Source organism: Oenanthe melanoleuca, chromosome 4A (genome assembly GCF_029582105.1).
Source record: "Oenanthe melanoleuca isolate GR-GAL-2019-014 chromosome 4A, OMel1.0, whole genome shotgun sequence".
Taxonomy (NCBI): Eukaryota; Metazoa; Chordata; class Aves; order Passeriformes; family Muscicapidae; genus Oenanthe; species Oenanthe melanoleuca.
The window spans coordinates 11506512-11522061 of record NC_079338.1 but is presented as its reverse complement, the minus strand read 5'-3'; the positions used below and the strand labels follow the sequence as shown (position 1 = coordinate 11522061).

At 38.8% G+C, this 15550-nt stretch overlaps 1 protein-coding gene across 1 annotated transcript in view; it reads right to left on the bottom strand.

Annotated features, from left to right (window-relative positions):
• Positions 1-15550, bottom strand: part of IL1RAPL2 (interleukin 1 receptor accessory protein like 2) — a 367516-nt gene that overhangs the window by 170901 nt on the left and 181065 nt on the right. Inside the window, exon 3 of the mRNA XM_056491747.1 lies at positions 6274-6547. Within this exon, the coding sequence (XP_056347722.1) occupies positions 6274-6547 (274 nt within the window). The remainder of the gene's footprint in view (positions 1-6273; positions 6548-15550) is intronic.

Below are 15550 nucleotides of genomic sequence, written 5' to 3'. Positions count from 1 at the left end.
GGAATGAAAGAATCATGAAGTGAATGTCCTTGTAATGTGAACTAAGTCCTGCAGCTGAGCCCTCCTGGCTGTGCCTTCCCTTAAAGTGGTGGCCAGAAAAGAAGAAATTTTCCTCCAGCATCACTTACCAAATATCAGTTTAACTCCCTATAGTTCTGACATCTTGTACTTTGGGCATGATGTATTTCCTCAGGAAAGCTTTCCATGTGTCTGTCCACTCACAGGACACAGACAACACTTTCTACTGACGTGTTGTAGTTACAGCTGGCTTCATGGGCATTCCAACAGGAATGATACTTGGGTGAGCACACTGTCACTGTTATTTGGAGAACAAAAGGGAAATGAAAACTCCCTGACATGTTGGAGAGGAGATGGCTGGGGAGGGCTGAAACATCTCAGGAACAGCTTTCCTGCAGGCAAAGTCTGACTGCGTGAGGAAACAGCCCCACCTCATCCTTTCTCTGCTCTAGGCAAGGTTTGAAGCCCACCAGGGAAGGCACTTCAGGAGCAACCAGTGACAGTGAGCTGAAACATTACTGAGGCACTGCAGCACAGGGAGCTTTGTTATGACAACCTGTAGAGACTACAAAGTAAGGTCAATCATTTTAAAAGTGTCTAAATATGGGACTTCACTATTAGGAAAACTGAAGGATACACAATGTTTTCATTCTTGTCCATGCCACTGCAACAGGGAAGCCACTGGATGCCCTCCAACCACAAAGCAACATGGATATTTCTGCTTGAAGCCTTGACTGTTCTTGCAGCTTCTCATCAACAGTAAACATTGTTTTTCAGAGCGACAGAGGATGAATAATTTCTCTTTTAAAGCTTTAGAGGAGGAGGGTGAGTGAGCAGAAATATACATATCACCAGGGAAGAGAAACAAATCTTTGTTTTTAGGAAAGAATAGATAGAACGGATTTCTCTCAATAAAGACAATGTCATCAAAATGATTTGCAGGAGCACCATCAGTTTCTACACAATTTTAGATAAAAATGTAGAAGCATTCTGATTCCACTTTCCCCTGCATTTTGATAATGCCAAAACATTATATCTCAGTGATAAAACCTCAAAAAAATTTATTTTATCATGAATCATACTGACTTTATAATGTATCTGCTGTAGCACTGGATTCAAGCATTGAATACTATATCTCAGACTGATTTGTTTATACAGAATCAGTCAATTTTATTGTGGGAAATGCCACCCCTTTTTAATGTGTGGCATTTAATGTTAGTGTCATACAGAGTCTGGAAAGCCTGTGCCATGCTGAATCCACTTGCTCCAAATGTGAGATGTTGCTGCTTCTACAGACATGCCTGGGACTGTACAGGAAAGCTGATCACAAGCTGTGCAAGGCTGAGAGGTAACTATGATGTATGTAATCCATCAGCTACTTAGATGTGCTCCTCTTGAATATCCAATAATTAAAGACACTAGCCCCCAAGAAAGTATCATCTTTAGATCTTTCCAGGGTAAGTCTATGAGGAAAAAAGCACTTGCCAGGAACAGATATGGAAGACAATATTCTATGGCTACACTGGAATTACAACACTGCATCTGACAGCGTTTGAGATACAAAATCACCTTTGTCATGAGCAGCTGAATGCTGAGCAAAGCCAAAGCATTCTGTATTGCCATCAACAAAATGAGGAACTGCATTAAAACACATATTGTAAGAACCATAAGAGATGGTTGCAGAGAAAGGAACCTTACTCCTACATAATTTCACATTATGACTTAGTCCAACATTTCTGTTTGGATCAGGAAACACCTCTTTTTCATGCTTCTCAGAAGCCAGACTTTCAGCACTAAGAGAAGGGGTTTTTCCTGGGCTGATGGGTGTATTCTGCACTCCAGGTAGGCTCTTGCAACAAGCTCCTAAGCCCTGCCTAACACCCTCTGAAGTGAGAGCACACAGGGTGTGCTGAAGATTTTATTGCCAGTCCCTCCAGGCTCTCTAAATCTGAATTTGATTTGCTGGTCATGCGCTTCACAGACGTTCAGAAGCCAGAAGGCTTGAAATCTACAGTTGCTGTATTTTATTACTGCTCAGAAAGTGGTCTCTCAATACTTCACCAATGGCTCAGCAAAGGCTCCATTCCTCTGTGCATGTCCACAGCAACACTGCTTTCCATTAAGAACTGTGCTCACAGAGATACAGCAAGAGAAAAAAAATACACAGATTTCCTAACCTGATTTGTCAGCAGTTCTCTGGCATCAAATGCTGGCATTAGAGATCTGCAAGTTTATCTCCCCATAGGCATTCAAAGCCCCCACTTCCTTGTTATTCTGCATCCTGTACAAAAATCAAGGCTTAGCTTCATTAGGCAGTTTGGTGATCACAAATTTTCACCTCCTGCTTCCCTCCACCCTCTTGAAGCCCAGATTTTCTACCCTTCTGATTCACATTATGGGAATAAAGTTATTTTATTTCACTAACAGTTAATGAACAGCAAATATCTACTCATGTTTTACTCTTACTAGCTTTATTCTTTAAATGCTTACTACAATTTGTTTTGGAGCTAAGCCTAGTTAGAAGAAAGTTCCCTAGATGAGGGCAAATTTAGGGTAAATCTTGATGAGACTTTTTCCCCAGCTCATCTTCTTTTCTTTTACCAGGTGAAGATGATCTAAGTTGGCCCAGTTCTTGCTCCATCTTTAAAAAACAGGCTTTTAACACAGAAAAACAGATGTATTTGTTCTGAGAGCAAAAGCAGATCATGATCTGGTAAAAGACTGTCCTACATACCCAGAACTTTAGGGCCACCCTGTGCATTTAGGTTGAGTGTAATTTCCATGTTTGGTTTTGATGCTTCCTCATTTTGAAGCTCATCTCTGAATTCTTCAGTGAAGAAGCTGCAATCCAGAGTGCTGATGTTAAAATCCCAGAACATCAAACTTCCACAACAGAAATGCCAACAGCTTTATCTGAGAGTAGCACTGCTGGGTGCTGGAAGATGAATAGCATATCCAGGGTATGTACTGGAACACAGCATTTCCACACTGGGCAGTAAAGTCATGGTACAAACGTCACAGAATTTACCAGGGAACTGCAATGAAATGCACAGCTATCCATTAACTAGGATCCCTTTTGGATGCAGCAGCAATATGCCTGATTTGACACAGAAAAGGCATCCAAGAACAAAGATCCATGGAATTCACATGGCTCAGCTAACACAGCTCAACTCTGCACTCTTTCAGAATCAGGACCTTTTTGCATACTGGGGGAAAATATCACACTTCAGTTTGCTTTTGAGTGTGAGCTCAATGCCAAAATGTATTGTGAGAAGGGAGAATGCAACAATAAGTTCTGCCTATTACACACACACCCCCACACCTGTCTATGGAATAATGTTTAATTGGTTAATAAAGGAGAGGCAACATTTAAATTATGATATCAAATCTCTTCAGTCCAGGGAAGCAACCTCATTTATAAGGGCTGATCTAATACTCCTTAATTTTATGCAGTATTACAGGTTATTTTACAAAACAGAAATGACAGTTCTGTATAAGAAAGAATTCACTGACACATTTAATTTTTACCCATCTTCAAATCACTGTCATAAGCAGCCTATCCTTCACCTGCTCATACCCACCCTTTTCAAGTGGCTTCTGAAAAATTCCTTCACATTGCTTTACTGATAGTCATGCCTTGATCCTATGAGCACAAGTGAGAAATCAGAAAATTCAGCTTCTTGAAAAACAGGTTTGCTTTTCTTTTCTTTTTTTTTTTTTTTTTTTTTTTAATCAAGAAGAAACACTTCAACAAATAAGAAATTCAGGGAAAAGTACAGTTGAGATATTTCCTATACAGTTTTTTTATCTGTCATCTTGTGTTGACTGGGAAAAAAGTAACAAATTGGAGGAGAGTAAATTAAAGCTCTCACTATTGCCTTCCCAGATCAAGAATGAGTCCTTCCTTTCAACCCAGGAACTTTTGGGACCAGGACCCCTCATCCCACTTGGCCTTGTAACTGACTACTGGGACATGCAAATGTGGGATTTCAAGCTTTGGACAGCACAGAGAGTTGCACTAGGGTTTCACAAACCCCTCGTGAGTGGCCAGAACAACATCAATTTAGAATTGAATTACTTCTGATTTTCTTGTAAAGAAACCGAATGAAAAATTCTTTGTTGAGAAAAAAATTTAACTTTATCTTGAAACAAAAGCATTTTCCTCCCCATTTTGTTTTCTATCATCTACCAAACCAAAAGACTCAGCTATGCATGCAACCCTAAAGCCAGTGTTGCACACTGATGGAGACAGTCACCTCTTCATTTCCACAGCATCAAGTTATATCTACCAGTTTCTGCTAATTCATTCTACAAAAGATAGCACTTGTAACAGAGATTATTAATGCTTCTAGAAAATAAAATCATATTCTAAAATTACTGCTTTCATTTGTGACCTCTTTAACTCTCATAAAGCAGGTGATCCTGGTTAATGACTAAAACGCAAACATCTGCTTATCCCCCCTCAAAAAAAAATGGATTAATAAAGCTGAAATTACACAGTTAATGGTGTGGATAGTCTCCCACAAAAGTATGTTCACATTTCAGAACATTACATCTAGCTCAATTTTAATGAAATTAAAATCAATTACTTTGCTATATTCTCAGCTATTTTAAGCCTCCTATGGTTTCATAAACAGTAACAGCAAGAATACATTGCCATGCTTTTGGAAGAAAAAATTAATTCAGCAAAGGAAGAAATACAGTCTTTTATCTGTAACCACTACGCAGATTATTCTGCACCCTGACATAAATCTGAAAAAGGCAAAAATATCTGTAATTATATAAGAAAGTTCTAGTCAAAGCAAGGAAACTGCATAACTGACAAGGAAGATCTTGTTGCTGTGTAATGCCTTCCAATAAGCATGTCATATAGTTTGTAGCTGAAAATGAGAGGAAGCCATGAATTATTCAAGAACTTGCCCGTTTGTTACCAAAACTACTTTGTCATGTAAATAAGCAGAGTTTCGAAATTTCCCGGAAAGAAGTATGACCCAGAATTTGATCCAAGATCAATTCTTTATTTTTCACAAAAAATTTGCATTAAGATGTTGCAGAGTATTAAACTAGTAACTTGATTATCGCAACAATGACTTCTTATGAAATAAGCACGACTGCCTTGAAACATATAAATCACCATCATCCTGTAACATTTCAAAATCAGGGACTTCACATCACACCCAACCTCTGACAGAGGAGCTGATAAAATAATAACTCCAAAGGCTGCAACACAATCCAATTGCTGAGTTTGGCAGATATATCCAATATTTAAACTAGACATTGGTGCCCAGTACAAACCACCACAATCCAGGGCACAATCTTTGTTTCAGCAGCATTCCTCAGGATCAAATTGGTCTGAGGCAGCTGAGGCACCAAGACTCAGCAGAGCTGGACAGAGAGCAGATTCTGAGTTCTGAACAGTGCTGTTATTTGCTGCAATACTTGTTATTTAATTCATAAAACATGTCTAATTTCAGTATGGAACAGCAGACAAGGATGAAACAAACATTATCTGAAACTGAATAACTTAAAACCAAATCATACAAAGTATCTGTAAACTCCTTTGAATTCAAAGCAGGATCATTTAAGGAATATTTATTCATTCATTCTTTAAAAGTCCTCCTATTTTTTATCTTCTCATTTTAGGCATAGAGATGACATCAACATCTACATGATGGAAATCACGAGCTCTAGCACATGTTTAATTTAAGGATCATCCAACAGTTCCAAGATACTTCTGAGAAATGCATTTTGGTACCTTACCCAAAGAGGTCTGCTTAAATGTATGATAAATCATAATAGTATATTAAAATAAACATTTGTTCAAAACCAGACAGAACTGTAACTCCCCACAGCCTGATTCCGTTAGAATAATTCAAACTGTAACTCTCTAATAATTTTGAGAATTTGAAAAAGAATAGTACTTAAACAAAATACTTCATGACTTAAGAAGTATCAGGTTCTGAAGGTTTACAGAAAATGGAGAATTTGCAAATGTTGTACTTAAAAAAAAAAGAAGTAATTAAGTGAAAGCACATTAATTATAGCTACTGGACGAGAACTATAATTACTAGGGAAACTAATTTTGAGAAAAAGCCTTATGTGACATATATGAGAATAAAAAAATGAAAATTTATTAAGTGGATGAATACCTCAATTCTAATAGCTAAAATGATTTTTTAAACCAATATCTAATACTTCATACATTATTAACCAATAATCCCCACATTCTTATTTAGACTTTAACACAATACTCACCTTAGAACACATGTGTAGAAACCACTGTCTTGCAGCTCAACCGAGTGAAACCATATGGAATCTTCATCCTTGCTCATCCTAACTTCGGAAAATATAATGGGTTCTTCTAAATCTCCTTTGTTTTTGTACCACATAAGCCTAAGACCTGTGCTTTGGGCCATGCTATAATTAGTTCTGATATAGCTGTAGAAAAGGGCACATTTCACTCGGACTGGTTCACCTGCCAAAGCCATGTATGTCTTGAGATCCACTGACCAGTCAATGCAACCATCAACTGAAAGCAAAACAATAATAAAGAAATATTAGACACAGATGCATTTTTCAATATAGTGAAAAGCAGCTTGGGAAAGGCAATACAGTACATTGAAAGAAATGGCTTTTGGCATGTGCTGAATTGTTTCAGGGTAATATGAAAAATCTAAAGCAGTTATTGGCAACTAAGGGGTTTCATACACCTTTTTTAATTACATGTAACTGTGAATGTGCAGGCAATAAATAAACACACTAAGTTTGCTCAATTCCACTTCTTTAGAATAGCATTAGTTTCATCCCCAAAATATTTAATTCTTTATTAAATAAACCAAATGTTTTGCACCTTAACTACTTGCCTCTGTAAATCAGTTTTGAATTTTCCAATTCTTTGTTGAAGGAAAATGTACATTGGCATCTGATGCCTAAAATAGATGCCTAAATCTTATCCCTTAAAGCTTTTCCATCCACTTCTGTTAATTGTGTTATGCAAAAAAAATCCCCAAATAACAGATGTGGCATTTGTAATTTTCTTTTCAAGGCAGTTCCACATAGTTGGGTTTTTCCCTACAGCCTACTCAAACTGTAGAGGTCTGTATTATACACAACAGGATACAATTACAACATGCTGCCTGTGCAATCATAATTAATACAGGAGTCGTGCAAATAAAAAAGGACCTCTTTTGATGTTCTGTTCAGCAAAAACTTTTGAAACCATTTTCTTGATACTTCACTTTAAAATTAACATACATCAGACAGTTTAATAAAAGATCACTTCTCCCTACAATTTTTTCTCCCATTGCTATTATCTTAGTTACAATACAGTCCTAGCACATGCACACATATCAACATATCACATATCAGAGACCTTTCAATTCAATCTTTTTCATTGCTAGGAAAACTATAAGCATGAGAATCAGCCAAGAATAAAACCAAAGAAAATGCTTTTAAAGGCAGATCATCAAAAGGCAAACACAATCCCTAAAGTTAATAGACTTGATTAAATATGTAGATTTTAGAATTTATTGATCCTTTTTAGCTACAAGTAAATGGAACATTATCCTTAATGCAGCATCTCATTCAACCAGGTAACACTCAAGTTGCCTGTTCTGGATTTACAGTATCAATTCTCAAACTATAAGTGTTGGATATCCTCACACATTCTTAAATTCATACACATTGTCAATTGCATTCTGTCATCAAGTGATTTTTTTAAATTTGCTTCCTAAACAAAGGTAGCTAGCAAAAATTTCTGTACATGAAATATCAGGTATGATCCTACTTTTAGTGATTTTTACTGCCTTTAAATTATGTCTACTTCAGGTTTCCCTTTAATCATTCAAAAGTAACTGTGACAAATGTAAGGTTTTAATTTTCCCATCACAGTAAATCAGCTTTAAGTGTACTGTGATCACGTGAACCACATGTTAACTGACCACTTTAATACTTTTCTGGTATATAAACTTCCATGGAACATCTTGCTGCAAAGCAAGCTTGTAGAAAGAAAAACTAACATAAGCTCAGCAGAGGAGGAAAGCACTTTACTCCCAGGTTCCTGTTCCTGTCCCCCACCCCACAAGGAGGTGCAAAGGCAGCAGCTGTTTGTGCCAGCTGACTTCTTTCTTCATCAAAAAAGCCCCCAAACAAAGCCTTCACCTGAATTTATGTACACACTGTTCCAGTTCACTTCAATTTTGATTTTTGTTCTCATTTTGCTGACAACATCCTACTGATTTAAATTAAAAATCTTTGCTTTTAAAGGCTGCTGTTAATGACATCAACTGAAAGGCCAGCAGCAATTTACTGATGTTCCATTTTCTCTCTGCTTCTGCTGTGTCCTTCCTCTAACACTTAGTGTTACTCACAATAGGACAAGTTTGGATAATCATTATTTGAAAACCCTGCACTGAAGCATTTGTTCTTAGTGCATCTCCTCCCAGGTTTGTAACATCCTTCACCATGACCAAAGGTGCACATTGTAACTTGAACATGCTCTTGCCAGGACCTCAAGAAGCATCACATTGACCTCTGTGCTGCTGCTGCACAGACATGGTCAACTTGCAGCAGAGCTGGAGAAAGAACCTGGTTCATCCAGTCCTACAACCCCATCCAATCCACTTTTACATTAAATGCCTGGTTCTGACATTGTTAATTATTTTATATAGGTGACAGGACTTTTACACTGAGCAGGTATCATTTTTCTCCACATAGAGCCCCCTCAGAAAATCCCTGTGCTTTTTTTAAGTCCTGCTCTTTAGGCTGGTGTGATTTACAATTAAAGAACAGTGCAATTAAAGTGCAGAGCTCTCAGCTGCCTTCTCTCAGTGAAGAATGTGAAAGGCAATGCTGAGCTCTCCAGATGGCTCATCCCTTGTTCTCCAGGACACACAGGTATTCTCAAAGGCACCCTCTCTCTTGTGATTTAGCAAAGTCACAGAAGTCTAAGTAGGGCAGCAAGTTGAAATGAATACAGGTGTCCAGAACTGGAATTTAGATCCAAACTAATTCAGCCAATCCAATTAATTCAGCCAATCTAATTAATTCTGTCACTCTTGTGTCAGTCAAATCCTGTCACATCATCTAACGCTTTCAAACCTGTGCTGGTTCAACAAAGTTAAACCACACCAAAGAATAACTAACAATGAGACACACACTGAAAGCTTGTGGATCAAGGACAGCAGTGCCAGGTTTTCATTTATTTCACAGAGCAGACTCACAATTAGTAGTTCTGTAGTTAGGAACTGACCCAATATGGAAATCCAAATTGGGAAGCTGAAAATATCCTGCTTCAAATGAAATTTCTCCTATATCCACACCAAACAACTTGTCAAAGCACAGCTCAAACTAACACTAAGGAACCCTCAGTGTCATTCAATCTGGCTCATCCTCCACTTTCATTTGAAAATTTCCCTTCTTGTGTGCAAGTCCCTACTATCCTAATTTCAGAACTTGAACTGTTGAAATATAGGAAGCACAGTGGAATAGATGAACAGTAATTTACAACCAGGTCACCAGAGTGGCTAAAACCCCTCTCCCACTGCCCCCAGAGGACAGCACAATGGTGGGGCCAGTGTTCTGCTGGCCATTGCCAGAGCTTCAGTGGAGGCACTGGACACGGTGACCTGAGCCCAGCACAGCACCTGCACCCCAAGGAAGAAAGGAAAGAAGAGGAAATTTACAGTAGAGATTTTTTCCCCTACTAACAGTATCTGAATGAAAGAATTTGAGCAACCCACAGGAGGCTGACCCCAGCAGGGAGTGGGGTGGAGGGGGAAGGTGCAGGCAGGCAGCTCCCCTGTGACAGCTCTCCCTGCAGCAGGCCAGGAGGGGGTAATTACAGAGAGAAGAGCACACAGGGAATGGAGCAACCAGTCATTATAGTGTTGATGACATCTGCAGAGGGGAGAAATCTCACAGAGTGCCTTGGCTAAATCTTAATTATTGAAGAAAGACTAATCAAACAGGAGATGACTTTTTTGACTCGCTCTTTTCTTGTTAAATACACAGGTAAGAATGTTTCCTCTTCTGAAGCTGTAGAGGATAAAATCTAGGTCAGGCTCCCTGCACTCACATGGAAAGTGGAATTTTTCCTCTTGCTGTGCTGTCAGTCACTGGAGCGTGAGCATTGTTAGATTCGTTTGGAGTATTCTCCAAGCTGTCATTACAAATGACTGGAGCTGCTTAGGTGGAGTTCAGCACTCCATTATCCAGAACAAAGTTTGCTGTCATTTTTGTTGGGCTGGCTCTCAATATGTAATATAATCAGGTTGGTGAGAAAAATAATAGTATTAGAGAGGCACTTATATAATAAATGTATATACATAATTTGTCTGCTACCCTATAATCACCTGGTAAAAGCTCATTCAAATTAAATCCTATCTATTGCAGATGTACTTTACACACTTCCAAGACAGATTTTTATTTTTTTTTTTTTAATTTGGAACACTAAGAGAATATGAAAAACACTGTCCCATTTTTATCCCAGGTTCCTAAGGAAAAGTGGTCTGCCCGTCTATCTGTCAATCTTCCCCACCCCCTTAGCATAACTCCTACCCCAGCTGACTAAAGTCAGCTCTATTGCATAGAACATTAAAGTGCCCAGGAGTGCTCTCCCCTACATGGCTGCAGAACAGCATCCCATTCTGTCCCACTTGAGCTGGAAACACAGCAGCAGTGAACCACAGTGCAGCCCAAAGGGGCCATCCCAGTTACCTACCCAGGCTACTGCAACCTGAGCAGAGAGAGAATTGAAAATGAAGGCTAAAAAACTATTAAGGAAAATATAGATTGAGTTGGGTGACAATAAGTTACTGTACTTTTATGTTAGCAATCACCCAAAGCATGTACTGCATCTTCTTCCCCAACGTTTCCTGGCAATTTCCCATTGCTCTTATTTTAAATAAATCTAGTTGTCTAGGGAGTCTAGATGCATTTTAACATGAACCATAATAATTTATAAGCAATTATAGAGGAGCATGTACATCGTCTCTAAGTAATTTGTCTTTCTGATTGCTGTCACATGAATAATTTTTTTGCACTGCGCATCTGCCTGTTATAATTTTTATAGGGATCTGTCACCTACAGCAATTTATATCATGGCATTGTTAAACATGTTTGCCTACCTTGTTACCTGAAAATCTAATTTTAAATTTAAATAATCTACAAATAAATCATTAAAAAAATAATACACTACCTAATGTATTAAATTTATTGCTCTGCAAAGCAGGCAATGCTTGTGACAGTAGGTAGATAGTCAGAAATAAAACCACCATTCCTCTAGTACAAGAGTTATTTTTTAATGTATACACTAGCTGTAGAACAGGAGAGTCCAGGAACTGATATCCATCATGCCTGGGGTTTGCAGACATGTAGCAATGATAGATGCCCTCCATTAAGAATGTCCAAAGAGAGATGCAAATTTCTTAGAGTCTTAAAGGGGAGAAATCACTTTTAGCCTATGAATTTTTTGCAACTCGGTATTTTCAGATCTTGATTCTGGAGGAAAGGGAACATGCCCTGCATTTGAGCACACATGACAAACCTTGAGCAGCTTTGGCTGGACGTGATTGCCTCAAGGGCCAAGGTGTTGGATCAGCCTCGCCATATGTAATTGGTTTCACGTTTTTGGATTTTTGGCTGCACTGTGCTAATGCTGCTGCAGTTCTTGCAGACCTCTGCCAGCTTCTCATCACAGCCTGGCACTGTGATGTGAGACCTGGACATCAGCAGAGCCCGGTGCGTGTCCCCTGTCTCCTCCCACACCCTTCCCTGCTCCTCACACCATGAGCTGCTGGGGACCTGAGCTGCCTAAAAACTGCCAGCAACCACCACACCTTTCTGAGTATTCTTTAAATACTCCAGTGCTCAGAGACACATTTGCTGGTCAGAGAACACTTTGCAAATAACACTCTCATGACCACTTTGTGCACTGTTCAAAACCACAGATGTTACCTCCAAAGCAGGGTGAGATCTCTGTGTGTGGAGCTCCCTCATCTTAGCTGACCAAACTGGATGATGAAAGAACATTCTCATTTACTGTTAATAAAAATTCATTCTACTGAGGCACATCTGAGCTGGTATCTCTGATATGAAGAGCAAGTTTCCTGACTTTACAGGAGAGAAGGAGAAGCCCATGCTGGCAATACTCCAGCAGGGAGTGGAGGGTGGCCTTGTCCAGCAGCAGAGGAGCATTTCCAAGAGCAGGCAGGAGGGGAGGAGGGGGAAGTTCAGGTAAAGTGCCTGTCATGTCTCTTTTCTGTGAGTTTTACCCTTCTCTGAATAAAGTAGAGTCTAGATTTTGACTCTATGTCCATTATTTTAAAGTGTATTTTGGAAAAAATTCAAATGGTTTTCCCCTGAGGGACACAAAATAAAAAAATACATCTGTTGGAGATAAAATCACATAAAAAATAACAAATCTTGAGCAAAAAACAAGTTTATTGTGGTTCATGATAGGTGAATTTTGCCATGCTTCCCTTACAGCCCTGTCAACAGCTCTTACTAATTTTTTTCTATGACAGTAACACCTTGTTTCAGCAATAAACCAAGATTTTTTTTCTATAGAAATACAACATCTAAGGAGAGGATCACTCACAGACTTTGTAATTTCTCTACTCTGATCTCATTTTCTGAATAATTTCCAGCAAGAATTACACTATTCAAACTTACTGGTGAAAATATTTGGGACTTTCAAGGCATGTAAAAGTGCAAATATTCCAAAATTCCTAAGTCAAGTAATGATGACTGCAAAAAATCTTCATTAAATTTAGCAACATGCAAATGTTTCTCCAAATCTGGGCCAGAAATAAGGAAAAATGCATTTAAACATCCTTATGCACTACCTAACATTTTTTCCTAATTTTGATCAAAGCTTCACATTTCTGTAGGATAGACTAAAAGGTTTTTAAGACTTGTGTATGCTTTATTTTTTTTGACCAGCTTTTCTTATGATCCACAGCTCAACAACCCAACTCAAATGTCAAATATTCCAGCTGAACACTCATCATTTTCTTTGAGGTCAAACTCACTGTAAATATATACTGCCAGGGGTTCAAATAACCACAGATTGCTCTGCCCTGAATTACGTATGCATATGGAGCCAGGAGCATTTTAGCCTTGTATTGAAAATGCAAAAGAAAGAACATACTGGTAGATCACCAAAATTCTCTAGGGAGAGAAAAAACCCTGAACAAAGTCTCAGCTTCCAGGAGCAATGGCATATTAATGAGGTCAAGGCTTAGGAATTATACTTGAAGAATGAAAATGCTGCAGCAGCATCAGTAGAAGTGAGGGGACAGGGGCATTTCACCCTGTAGCACTTGTCAGAGCTGGCTTTTCAGCTGGCACCTTAGCACAGGGGTTTTCTGGAACGCTTGCTGATGGAGAGAAGAGCAAATCACAGCTGGCAGGTTAAGATTTTGCTGGAGACAGGGAGGTCTGAGACACATTCTGTGATGGAAAGGAAATCTCTCTTCTCATCATATTCTTTGCTACCTCTTCCAAGTCAGATGTTCCCAGAGACAGATGGAACCTGAAGTGCCTTCCAAAGCTGTGCTCTTTGCGTTCAGCTGATCACTCTGCTGAGCACAGAGAAAGAGAGGGGGAGGGCACGAAAGCAACTCTTTAAAATGCAGCATATTCACCCTAAAAATGAGTATTTGGTGACCTTGATCTCCTAATCACTTCAATATCTGGCAGGTTTTTAAAGAGTCTGTGTTGAAGTAAACAGTACAGAAATTTGAACTTATAAAAGCAGTTTTGTTTAAAATATTCAGTGTAATGCCTTGATTCTCTGCAGCTGTCACCATGTTAGAAAACAACACAAAAGTCACCTTGAAAATAAACAGCAGTAGAGCCAGGACATGAGCAATGAAGAAATCATACTCCATGGCTTCATGATTTCACGTACTTTGTGAAGTCCCAGCCATGGGTTCAAGGCATGTGCCCCAGCCTGTCTTGCCTTCTCTTCTTCTTCTTTTCTTCTTTGAGTATCTGTAAATTAATACCTATTTCTTCAAAGTCAGCCGTGAAATAACACGATTAAATTAGCACTAACTAGCCTGGGAACATTATCTTAAGAAAGGAAATTATGTTGCTCTGGATTGAAGTGGCCAGATCAGATGCAGGACATTAGATCTGCTTCTTGGGCTGAACAAATAACAAAACCTTCCTGTTAAAATCCTAACATTTAAATTATATAAATGAACAACCCAGACAATCAAAAAGTCAGTGCAAACACTGCTATGAACTGAAAGGCTCTAAATTAGTTTTCATCGAGATCTGAAACCCATCTGAAGAGGGGTTTTTCTTTTCTTGTCCACAAAATCTAGTAAATAAAAATATTTCCCTTTTCCAAGCTTCAAAATGGGGAAAAAAGTAATTTTTTTCTAGCATGTTGCACAGTGGATGTTGCCATTTTTGTTAGCTCTTTGGATTCCTGAGGGAATTAATGAATGATGGAAAAGCTCAAAAAAAGATTTCCCAGCATCTCTGATACTTCTTTGGTGCACAGAACTATATTCAGACAAAGGAGATAGAAAGAAGAATCAGTATCTAAGGGAACACAGTAACTGATACCAACAACAAGCAAAACAGACTGAAAATACTTCTTTGCATATATAAATAAAAGTTTTATCTGAACACAATTTTGGGTAAGGAGAAACACACTGAAGACACACTTTATACCTGAAGGTATGTGCATTTAATATTTTAAGTGCTGCTGACTACACATGAGCTCTTTAAGGACACTCTCCAAGACAGTTTCAATATTCTCCAGCCAACTACATTAACCACATAAAACTTCACACAGTTCTGTTTTCGTGTCTTTAGCACCATGCAAACCTTGGGAACAAAGCTGAATTCATCTCAATAATTGATGAGTCTCTTCATAAGTTTCTTTGAATAAAGTTACTAAAGGTAAAGTAAATGAAAACTAGCTCCCAGATCAGGCAGCTGCAGTCTCAAGTAATCACACAATTAGAAAACACTATATCCACTGTTGTTATACCCAGAAGGGAGTAGTAGGAAAGAATTGTGAATAATAAGAATTTAAAATTAAAGAGAATGAACCTCTATTAACTTGGTAGCCCCTGTGGGGTAGAATAACTGGCATACATACACAAGATTATTTTATCTGGCATCTATTTTTCAAGTATGTGGACAGTTTGAGTTGTATTCTCTCATTCTTGAGAACCAGAGAATCCTTTTGAGTTTGGATTAGGTAGGAAGATGGGCTCCCTGTTGAATACACAGGACTAAATTAATTTCTGCTGCTGTCTGCAGAGGAGAATCCTTGAGAGACAGAGGCCTGCTGTAAGAGCTCCTGTCACACCTCATCTGTGGCAGAGTGCTCAACAGGAAAAGAGAGCAAGGAGACATCCCCACCAGCAGAGGAAAGCAGGACTGAGTTATTCCTGGGGATGATCTCCATGGTGTTTGTGCAAGGGCTAAGCAATCACTCACTGGGACACCTCTGCAGGGACATTTCTGGTAACCACAGTTCCCCATTTACCATGGGCAGCTGGTGCCT